This window comes from Delphinapterus leucas, chromosome 18, assembly GCF_059928025.1.
Source record: "Delphinapterus leucas isolate spDelLeu-1000000601 "Yukka" chromosome 18, BTC_Dleu_Yukka2, whole genome shotgun sequence".
Taxonomy (NCBI): domain Eukaryota; kingdom Metazoa; phylum Chordata; class Mammalia; order Artiodactyla; family Monodontidae; genus Delphinapterus; species Delphinapterus leucas.
In genome coordinates, this window is record NC_143146.1 from 63,384,072 (window position 1) to 63,395,480 (window position 11,409).

The window sequence follows — 11,409 nt, forward strand, 5'->3', positions numbered from 1 at the left end:
TGTTATAATTGTATCCCTTTTCTTTTACATTGAAAATCTTGATTCCTAATCTTATTAATACAATTACTTGTATGCTTTGTGATACAATAGAAAGTTTCAAAATAACAATACGAACACTACTAAAAAAATAAAATGACCAAGGTGAGATTCCAAATTTCTTTGTAGTTTTTTTATCCTTCAATTACATCCCACTAAGGAGGCAGAGTCAAAACACTGTGCCCTAAAGTCAGTTGAAATAACTCCTTCCTCCTCTGTGTGGGTACAGTACTATTAGATGTATGATTATGCTCATGTGTTTGTTTCCAATTTTAAGAATTGTTTTCAGAGTTATTCAAAGACCAAAACCTTCTAGAAAGGTATTCACAAAGGGGTCTTGCTTCTACCCCTGCTTCCTCTATTGTTTCCCTCATAAATAACTGTTTTTATTAATTTGGTGTTTTTCTTCAAGTATTTCTTTGTGAAAATGTAAACAAATACCTAGGTATATATTCTTATTTTCTTTCTTACACAGCATGTAGCAGTATCCTAGACCGTGCTGTTTGTTTCACTTCGTATATATTGGAGGTTTCTTCGTTTCAGCCACTGAAGCCTTTGCTCAATTTTTTACAGCTGCTTAGCGCTCTGCCGTGCGGACAGGCCATAGTTTACTTAAGTTGTTCCCTATTGCTGGAGAATTGGATTCTTTCCCATCTTTTGCAGTTTCAAACAATACTCCAGTTAGTTGAATAACCTTCTGCAAGTATCACTTTGTACTTGTATAAGCATACCCGTGGGATAGACGTCTAGAAATGGAATTGCTGAGTCAACAGGTAAATGCATCTACAATTTCACTAGTACTGACAAATGCACCGCTATAGGGTTTGTAACATTTTGCATTCCTACCAGCACTGTATAAGGGAGCCTATTTTCTCACAGTTTTGCTAACAGAGGGTATAGTCAAACTTCTGCAGTTTTGCCAATCTGATAGAAGAGAAATGCAATATTTATTTTCAACTGCACTTCCCCATAATTGATGCTGGAAATTTTTTCATATGTTAAAGAGTCATTTGCATTTGTCTGCAATCAATGTATTCATATCCTTTGGCCATTTATCTATTGGGTTATAAGTCTTTTTCTGCTTGATTTCAGAAGCTCTTTGTAAAATGAGCATGGTGGATATAGCAGGAACACAACAAAGTCTGTCTTCACAGAGCCAGATTCCCAGGAATGATCCCTTTCTGTGACTAGTGCTGCCAGAAAGAATTCTCTATTTTCAACACGGAGACTGAGGCCATAGCAGTGATGATTAATGTTGCCATTGCCTTCATTTGTGAGCAATTTTCCAATTTGACCTACTCTTCCAGGAACATAATCTATATTCCTAATGGAATAAATCAATTTCCAGAAGTAGGGGAAAGTGTACTCTTGCAGTTACAGAAAATCATGTTCTCAGAAATATTTAAAGAAATGAGGAAGTTTTATGACATATTATTACATGAAAAGGCAAGACACAAAACAGTATACACAGTATAAAACCAACTGTTTAGAATATACCTAACTGCAAGTGCAGGAAAAAGACTGGAAGACTATACGTCAAAGTGTTTACAGTACTTACCTCTGAGTATTGGGATTATGGATGATTTTAATTTTCTTCTTCACCTTTGTTCTATTTTCTAATTTTTTTTAATCATGAACATGTATTGCTTTGAAGACTAACAAGAATGATGACACCATTTTTAAAAATAAGAGTACTGAACAAAATTTAAGCTAAACTCTTATCTTGAGTAAAAAGGAGCTGTTGATTTGGTGCAAAGTATGGGAGAGGGAAGCTTGTCCTTTTCGATTATGTGAGCTCATTGATGCTGAAGTTCAATTTATTTTTAGTGCCTGTTCACATTTAGCAATAGTAATCTCTTACTATTTCCTTACTATTACCTATCTATTACTATCTAATACTCTTTCCTTACTATTTCCTTACTATTACCTATTAACTATCTTACTATCTCCTCCAGAGACTTTAAGGTTTACTTGGAGTAGCAAATACGAATTGTGCATCACTGAGGATCCCAAGGTTTTATGTAAGAATACTCTACCAACTCATCTAAATCAACTCTACTTCAACTTCAAATTTCTAATTAGTGCACGGTTCTAGGCACTGAGACCAGGTACCTTAGCCCTGTCCTTGCTTCCTCTACCTTCCTCCCATGCAACCACCTGATCACCTGTTGAGTCTCTCTTTGAAATACTCCTTGTAGCATCTATTCCTCTCTGATTCCCCAGCTACAATACTACTCATGTCTCAGACTGTCTGCCGCCTCCATTATTAGAGCAATCTTCTGCATTAGAAAAGAAGAACGGGGCTTCCCTGGTGGCGCAGTGGTTAGGAATCCGCCTGCCAATGCAGGGGACATGGATTCGAGCCCTGGTCCAGGAAGATCCCACATGCCGCAGAGCAACGAAGCCCGCGTACCACAACAACTGAGCCTGCGCTCTAGAGCCTACAAGCCACAACTACTGAGCCCACGTGCCACAACTACTGAAGCCCACGTGCCTAGAGCCCGTGCTCCACAACAAGAGAAGCCACTGCAATGAGAAACCCGTCGACACCACTAGAGAAAGCCCACGCGCAGCAACGAAGACCCAATGCAGCCAAAAATAAATAAATAAATATTTTTAAAAAAAAGAATGCTTAAAAAACAATAAATTAGGAATCTTAGAATGACTAAGTAAGGGCACAGGATGGGTTTAGAGCCCCCCTAGATCTTCATCTCCAAAGAACTGTTAACAGTTGACTGGTTTGGGCAGTTCACCGAAAAGCTCCACCCACAAAACTTGTCTTTATTTGACCTAACTTAATGCTTAGTTTACGCAAACAGCCCTAACCTCAGGGCATTTGTCAAAAAAAATGAGTGTAATTGTTTAATATCACAGCTGCCTGAGGCTGTGTTACCAGCTGGGGCTAATAAGAGGCTGACCAATAATTTAGGAATAACTGGGGAGTAAGATGGAAGCTTTTAAAAGTTCTAACGTATTTCTGGGAATCTGGAAGGTCACGTGCGTGTGAGTGTGCACATGCCTCAAAAAGACCTGAGGAGGCTGTCATTCCTCACTTCAGGCTGACCTTGAGGCCCTGCACAATTAGGAAGTGAAGGCTCAGGCAGAACTGCAAACTGTCTGCCTGAGCATTGAAGGCATGTCCACACACACACACCACACAGGCCCTCAGCAAAGGGAGCTCTTAGTTCAATCATTAGCTGACCACTAAGCTAATTAAGCTAATTAAGCAGACTTCAGGGGCCACACACAACAGAAAATACAGACTGTACAGAATCAGTCCGGCAAAGTCACTAAACAAACAAATAGTGTCAATAACAAAACAACAACAAACCTGAGGAGGGGGAAACCTCATTTCAAGAATTATCACATTATATTGTTTGTAATATATTATTTTAAATGTTCACTTTTAACATAAAGTTATATGACACGCAAAGAAGCAAAAAAGAACGGCTCACAATCGGGGGAGAAGGCAGGCAATAGAAACTATGATTCTGAGTGATTTTCTTTTTGGTTAAAAACTGTCTCTGAGGAACTGCAAATGTTGACTTATAGACCAAGATATTAAACAGCTGCTATAAACATGATCAAAGGACTAAAAGAAACCTTGCTTAAAGAATTAAGGGGAAGAATGAGAATGATGTATGACCAAATAGAGAATATCAATAAAGAGATAGAAATTATTTTTAAAAAAGAACCAAATAGAAATTCTGGCCTTGAAAATAAAAAATAGAGGGGCTCACAGCAGATTTGAGCTGGCAGAAGAAAAAATCAGTGAACTTGAAGACAGGTCAATTAAGATTATCCAGTCTAAGCAACAGAAAGGCAAAAAAGAATGAAGAAAACTGAACAGAGCCTCAGAGACCTGTGGGACACCATCAAGCTACTAATATAAATATAATAGGAATCCTAGGAGGAGAGGAGAGAATGAAAGAGGAAGAAAGAATATATGAATAAATAAACTTCTCAAATGTGAGGAAAATCTGCATCAAATCTGTACATCTAAGAAGCTCAACAAACTCTAAGTAGTATAAGCTCAAAGAGGTCCACATTTAGACACACCATAGTCAAACTGTCAAAAGACAGAGACAAAGAGGGAATCTTGAAAGCAGCAAGAGAAATGATTCATCACATACAACCCCTCCCCGCCACACTGAAACATGATTCCCCGGAAGCCTGCTCCTGGACACAGTCCAGGTACAATGTGAAGTAAGGATCATTTGCGAGTCATCAACAGCACCAGCCTATTGGTGAAGTCAAAGATGGAAGATGAAGTCTTTGCAACCTTTCATCTTCTCCCTCAAGTTTTTAGAGTCTCTCATTTGGTTCCCTATCTTGGCCCTCTCCACCCTGTGACTCAGGACTGAGAGGGGTCTTTGCAAACAGTGTTAAGGGAGCCTATGAAAGCAACATCACTAGGGATCTGATGTGACAATGACTGCCTGTCCTCTGAGGGCTACAGGACTTGCCCAGTTGGGAAATATAGCTAAGCAGTAAGTAACTGTTGGCTTCAGATCGGAGAGGACTGGCTGTAAACATAGTTTGATATATAACATTTCCTTTAAAAATAAGTTCCTAGCCTTGAATTATAAGATTGAAGATTAGGCATGCGTCTTTGACTCATGTTTTTATATCTATATAGACACATATTTACAGTTTTATATTGTACTTTATATCTAAATAGGCATCAATGTATTTGATATTGTACTTATTTTATCTCTTTCTCAAAGATAATTTAAGTGGAATGATAAAAACTTTGGAGATAAATTTTTTTCCAGCATTCTAACCCAGAAGACTGCCATTCAGTCAATGGACATTTACTGAACATCTATTATGTACCAGACATTGTGCTAGATGCTGGACATAGAGATGGGGGACGAAGTGTTCCTAGCGGGACAGGAGGGGTGTATGCTCAGTCTGAACTTGGTGGGAGAGTTTCAGAAGAAGCTGCCTAGGAGAGCGGACTCCTTATCTGAGTCTTGAAGTGTTAGTTAGCTGGACAAAGTGAAGTGGGCTTAGGCCAGACATCGAGGGAGAGAGAATAGCATGGCGTGGAAGCGGGGAAAACTCGGCACATTTGAGGAATTCCAGGTGGCCAGAGCCTGGGTGTCAGGGGAGATGGCTGAAAGGTAAGGCTAAAATTTGTAGGGGCAAGTCATGATTATCCCAGCATGCCATTCTAAGAAGACTGAAAATGACACAAAATAGTAATTATAGTTATTCTTATTTCCTATTTATTGAGCACTTGCTGTGTGCCAGGCACTGTGCTAGGCACTCAACATATCAATTTATTCCCCACAAGAGCCCTACGAGGTAGGTTCTGCTTTAAATGGATAAAGTATACTCCATTGGGAAAAGGAGTCCACAAAGAGACTAGAACCAAAAGGGAAGTAGGAGGAAAACAGAATAGCCTGGCCTTATAGACGTCAAGAGGGATAAGGACTAAACAACTAGCGGCAAGTGGTGATCTTGTCAGTGGAGTTAGGGGACAGAAGACCGCTGTAGGACAGGGTGCGGATGCAATACATGAATGGGGATAGTGATCGCCAACTGCTCTTTTACGAAGACTATTTACTTTTTCCTTTTTTTTTTTTTTTTTTTTAACCACAAGGCGCAGCATGTGGGATCTTAGTTCCCCGACCAAGGATTAAACCCGTGCCCCCCGCAAGGGCAGCATGGAGCCCTAACCACTGGACCACCAGGGAAGCCCCTAAGAAGACTATTTAAGGAGGAGAGGGCTAGCCATAGGTAGAGGGAGTCAGAGGATTCTGTTTTGGGTTGGTTGGTTGGTTTTAAAATGAGACAGACTTGAACACATTTTTGTGCTGAGATGTCAGGATGAGCAGAGGGCGAGATGTGAATGGCCCATGAGTGAGGGATCACTGACGAAACAAGGTCACTGTGCAGTCAGCAGGAGATGGGGGGAAGGCCTGGCCTTGCCTGGGAGCCCAGAGGAGGACATTAAAGATGGATGTGGATGCCAAGAGGGTGAGCTGCGAGTTTCAGCTCATGAACCTGTTTTCTCCACGAGTAGGAACCCAGATTCTCTGAGAACAAGGGGTGTCCCTGAATACTTGACTTATGATATGTGTCTTTCTATAATACATTTATTCAACGAGTGCCATAAGCAGATCTCTCCTGCTGCTGCTCAAGTGGGGAGCTCGATTCAGGGGGATAATTGTGTGCCGTGAACCCTGAGTGCTCTCTGACTTACAGTCTGTAGTTCTATTCTCAAGGGACTCCGTGGACTGGGCCAGCTGCCTTGAATTGAATTCACTCATCTTTGCAGCTGTCTCCTCTTCATAAAGGCAGACACACTCTGTTTCTTTGTGGAGAGCAGCCCTAAAAGGAAAGGCCACTAAAAGCAACGACTGGTGTTAGACCTGCAGAAAGTGTGAGGCCATAAAGGGCCAGAAAATAATGGCTGGGGTAACGTGGATGGGGTGAAATGTAGAACTGGGTGATAGTTGGTATCTGTGGTAAAAAGGAAAGAGGAATTAAACTGTTTCAGCAAGTTGTCTAGTTAGTGCAAACATTGCTTATGGAGTAAGAAATAAAGCTCTAGTGTAATGTGGAAGGTGATCACTTTCGGCACGGGGACATGTCCAGGAAACACGTAGAAGAAAGTCAGAAGCCTGCACAAATGTTTCCTTATTGTGCAGGGGACACACTGGGGGCAGACAGGTCTCACACAGGAAAGGGGACTTCTGTAAACCTTATTTTGTTGTTTGTTGGAAAATATAGTTATTTTCTTTAGTGATAGCGTTCAGTGTTTTTAAATTTGCTTCTTAGCGTGGGTGTCTGTATATTTTCCTTCAGTTGGAGGGTTGTATGAGGAGGGGAGGTTTCATTTGAAATTAGTGACGAAGTTGCTAAATGTTTTTACTATCAATCAGTCCAGTGCTTGATACAAACATCTCTTAGACACACACAAACACACACACACACAGCCAGGCACATGCCAGCTATGTGTCCTTCCTTCTCCCCTACTGCCTGTTCCCAAGTCAGAAAGTAGAAAAACAAGGAGGAAACCTGGAAATCGCCTGAAGGGACTCACGGTGCTCTAGGGTGTGGTGCTCAGCGAGGCCCACAGCTGCTTCCGAGAAAGCCCAACATGGAAATCGATGCCCTTGCCATGTGTACACACCCGTTGTCTCCCCTGCACTCCAACTGCTGTCCCATGTCCGGTCCTTTTTCTCATCTCTCAACCCATCTTGGTTACCAGAATTTTGGGGATAGTTCTGAGATCTGATACCTCAGATAACGGCAATGTGTGGAGATCCTCCCTCCCTCTCTCTCCTTCTTTCCTTCTCTTCTTTCTTTCTTTCTGCCTTTCCTTTCCTTTATTTCCTTCCTTCCTTTCTTTCTTTCCTTCTTTTTTTCTCCCTCCCTCCCCCCTTCTTCCCTCCTTTCTTTCTTTCTTCCTTCCTTCCTTCCTTTCTTTGTTTCCTTCCTTCCTTCCTTCTTTCTTTCTCTCTCCCTAGCTTTTATTTTACTGTGATATACAATGCATTTACTGGAGTAAATAAAACATTTGTATACAGCTTAGCACTTTTTTATTATAACATATAGGCAACTGCCACCAAGTAAAGAAAAGGGATACTCCTGGCCCCTCAGAAGCCCCTCTCATGTCCTCACCCAATCACAACCCTCAGTATCCTACCTCCCCACTCCCTCCCTCACACACAAGTAATTACTTTTTTAAAAAAATTTTATTTTATATTGGAGTATATTTGACTCACAATGTTGTGGTAGTTTCAGGTGTACAGCAAAGTGATTCAGTTATGCATACACATATATCTATTCTTTTTCAGATTCTTTTCCCATATAGGTTATTACAGAGTATTGAGTAGAGTTCCCTGTGCTATACAGTATCAATAGGTCCTTGTAAGTTATCTGTTTTATATACAGTAGTGTATATATGTTAATCTCAACTTCCTAAGTAATTATTATCTTGACTTAATGGGACTTACTTCCTTGCTTGTCTTTTTGTGTTGTCACTTAAGTATATTTCCATAAACAATAGAGTTTAACTTTGCTTGTTTTGGAACTTTTTCTTTCAAAGTCTTTGATCCTGATTCTTTCTTTCAATATTATAAAGTTCATCCACATTGTTGCACGTAGCTATGCTCTCCATTGCATGAACAGACAACCACACTTGAACTCCATTCTATTGTGACAGTCATTGGATTGCTTGCAGTGTTGAGCTCTTGTGAACATAGCTGCTTGAACATTCCTGTACATGTAACCTGGACACAATTTAGAAGTTCTCTCAGGGCATGTATCTGGGAGTGGAGCAGCTGAGTCATAATGTGTCCTCATTATTGTTCAATATTACTGGCTACCATGTGAGAATTCCTCTTTCCCACATCCTAGCCAACATTCAGTGTCATCTTTCACCTTTTGGTTTTAAACTTCTGTTCCCAAAATAGATTCTTCTACTAAAATCGACTCCTCCAGGTCTGTGGGTCTCACCTTCTGTTTCCCACATGGCTTATAACAGAAGATATGCACACGCGCGGCCCCCTGCTGTGAGCACACCCAATCAGAAGGTTATGAACAATTCCCAAGTGAGAAAGCCAAAACCTCAGATGTATTCTGGTTGATGAATCACTTGGGGCTGTGGCACTTGATTATTTAAAAGCAAAACAAAACTGTGACACACCTCTAAAGTGATCATGTCCCACGTGTGTGTCCTGACACTCTGGTTGAGAACCACTGTCCTTGCTGGCTGATATTCTATTATTTCAGTAGCCTTGAGCTTGAACATACTGACTACCTCTTCAGTGCAAAACCATGACCAGCCAGCGTCTTTCTCTACCACAGCTTGTCCCTCACAAATACCACCAAGGGGACAAAGAGAACAATGGTTAAAATGTCCCAATAATGAACCCTCTTACACTGTTGGTGGGAATGTAAATTGATACAGCCACTATGGAGACCAGTATGGAGGTTCCTTAAAAAACTAAAAAAAGAGCTACTGTATGACCCAGTAATCCCACTCCTGGGCATATATCCGGAGAAAAACATGGTGCAAAAGGATACATGCACCCCAATGTTCATTGCAGCACTGTTTACACTGCAGCACTGTTTACAATAGCCAAGACATGGAAGCAACCTAAATGTCCATCGACAGAGGAATGGATAAAGAAGATGTGGTACATATATACAATGGAATATTACTCAGCCATAAAAAAGAATGAAATGCCATTTGCAGAAACATGGATGGACCTAGAGATTGTCATACTAAGTGAAGTCAGTCAGACAGAGAAAGAGAAATACCATATGATATTGCTCACATGTGGAATCTTTACAAAATGATACAAATGAACTTATTTACAAAACAGAAACCGACTCACAGACTTAGAGAACGAACTTATGGTTACCAGGGGGGAAGGGTGAGGGGAAGGGTTAGATTGGGAGTTTGGGACTGACATGTACACACTGCTATATGTAAAATACGTAACCAACAGTCCAACAAGGACCTACTGTATAGCACAAGGAACTAAACTCAATACTCTGTAGTAACCTAAATGGGAAAAGAATTTGAAAAAGAATAGATACATGTATATGTAAAAAAAAAAATTGTAAGATTAAAAAATCATTCCCAGTAATGGCACAGACTCCAGGGCTTGCGCTCTGGGATGTGATACTCAAGGGACATGTTCTCTCTGGTGCCCCCCTAGGGTTGGACCAGCTGACCTGGACTTGGCCAGCAGCCCTGTCCTCCATCGCAGTCACCCCACCATCCTGGCTGACCAAGACAATGTTCCCTTCAAGGTGAGCAAGTGGATGGAGCTTGCCTGCTTCCACGCACCGGTGGTCTCCTCACCCAGCATTCGCCAGAAGAAACTAATCCACAAGCTGCAGGAGGAAAAGGTGTTTCGGGAAGAGACGAGACACTTCCGTGAGAAGACAGAAGGCTTCAGGGAAGAGATGCGGAATTTCCGTGGCAAGATCTGCGCTTTCAGGGGCCAGATCTTGGGCATTTGGGAAGAGGAGAGACCTTTCTGGGAAGAGGAGAAAACCTTCTGGAAAGAGGAAAAAGCCTTCTGGGAAATGGAAAAATCTTTCTGGGAAGAAGAGAAAGCCTTTTGGAAAAAGTACCGAATCTTCTGGAAGGAAGATAAGGCTTTCTGGAAGGAGGACAATGCCTTGTGGGAAAGAGACAGGAACCTCCTTCAGGAGGACAAGGCCCTGTGGGGGGAAGAAAAGGCCCTGTGGGAGGAGGAAAGCGCCCTTCTGGAGGAGGAGAAGGCCCTCTGGGTGGAAGGGGGTGCTCAGGCTGTGGAGAAGCAGAGGCTGGCAGGGGGGCACCGCAACGTCATGAGCACAGGAGACGAAGGGCTGGGGGGTCCACACTGCTGGATTGGGACTCGAGTCCGGGGTGACCCCATGTGCTGAAGAAAATATGCTCTTATTTGTCTCCTGACTTCAAAAGATCTAATAAAGTTCTGAGGAGAGGTCTGGAAAACCAACTTCTGTAAGGAGCCCAGCTGCATTTTTTCAGGTTTTGTGATTCTCAGAGGTCGTACTCCCATCCTCCAGGCTGCACTGATGTCCACAGAGCTTGGTTCCGTGAGCAGCTCCCCGTGAGCGCGTCATGTGTGGGTGGGTTTAAGTGGAGACCCTGGACTCTCCTGAGAAGAGTCAGAACGGGGATGGGGGTGAGGGCAATGCCAGCAAGAGACATGTAGGGACAGGGGGCGGAAATATCTCTGCCTCTGTGGAGCTGTGGGGCAGTCATTTCTCCTCTACTCTGGGCAGTCTTGGAGGCTGGGAGCAGGCTGACAGCTTCCCAGAAAAGGCTGCAGCACTGTTAACAATTCATCTGTGGTTTGTCCTCGCCTGGCAGGCCATTTAGAACACAGAGGCAGCATTCCCCCCAACTCACTCACTCACGGATCCAGGTTTCCACCAAACTTCTCAACTGCCCATTCTCCATAGCGTGAGAAATGGGCGTGCCATTAGGCTAAGGCTCTAGAGCTCCGCCCACAAGAGCACTGCCCTTCCCTGATGGAGTCCTGTGGACCAGGCAGGGCCATCTGGGAGGTGTCAGGGAGACCTCCCTGCCCCAATACTCCCATTCACGCAGGTCTCACATACCTGTACTTCTGCATTATCAATTCCCTCCTTTGTGTTTCCCTCATTCCATTCACTTAAAATTAAAATGCCCCAGGGAGGTAGTACATTAAATGAATGTACACTAATGTGGTCAGCAATTTACATGCCTAACTTCTCCTCTGGGATTAGACCATCCATATGGGCATTGGTATGGAAGGGACCAGAATGTGGGCAGAAAGAAATGTCAAGGCCAACATCGCCTGCTTCCCCTTTTCTTGGGCCTGGCCCTCACTGTCATTCACGTAGCAACTT

At 42.6% G+C, this 11,409-nt stretch overlaps 1 protein-coding gene across 1 annotated transcript; it reads left to right on the top strand.

The window, feature by feature from the left end:
* The first annotated feature begins 8,879 nt into the window (after nt 1–8,879).
* Nucleotides 8,880–11,070, top strand: CCDC70 (coiled-coil domain containing 70). The gene is given in 2 exon segments (XM_022574396.2): nt 8,880–9,803; nt 9,806–11,070. Coding segments are annotated over 2 exon segments (789 nt in total). The 5' UTR covers nt 8,880–9,646; the 3' UTR covers nt 10,438–11,070.
* Nucleotides 11,071–11,409: the final 339 nt, after the last annotated feature.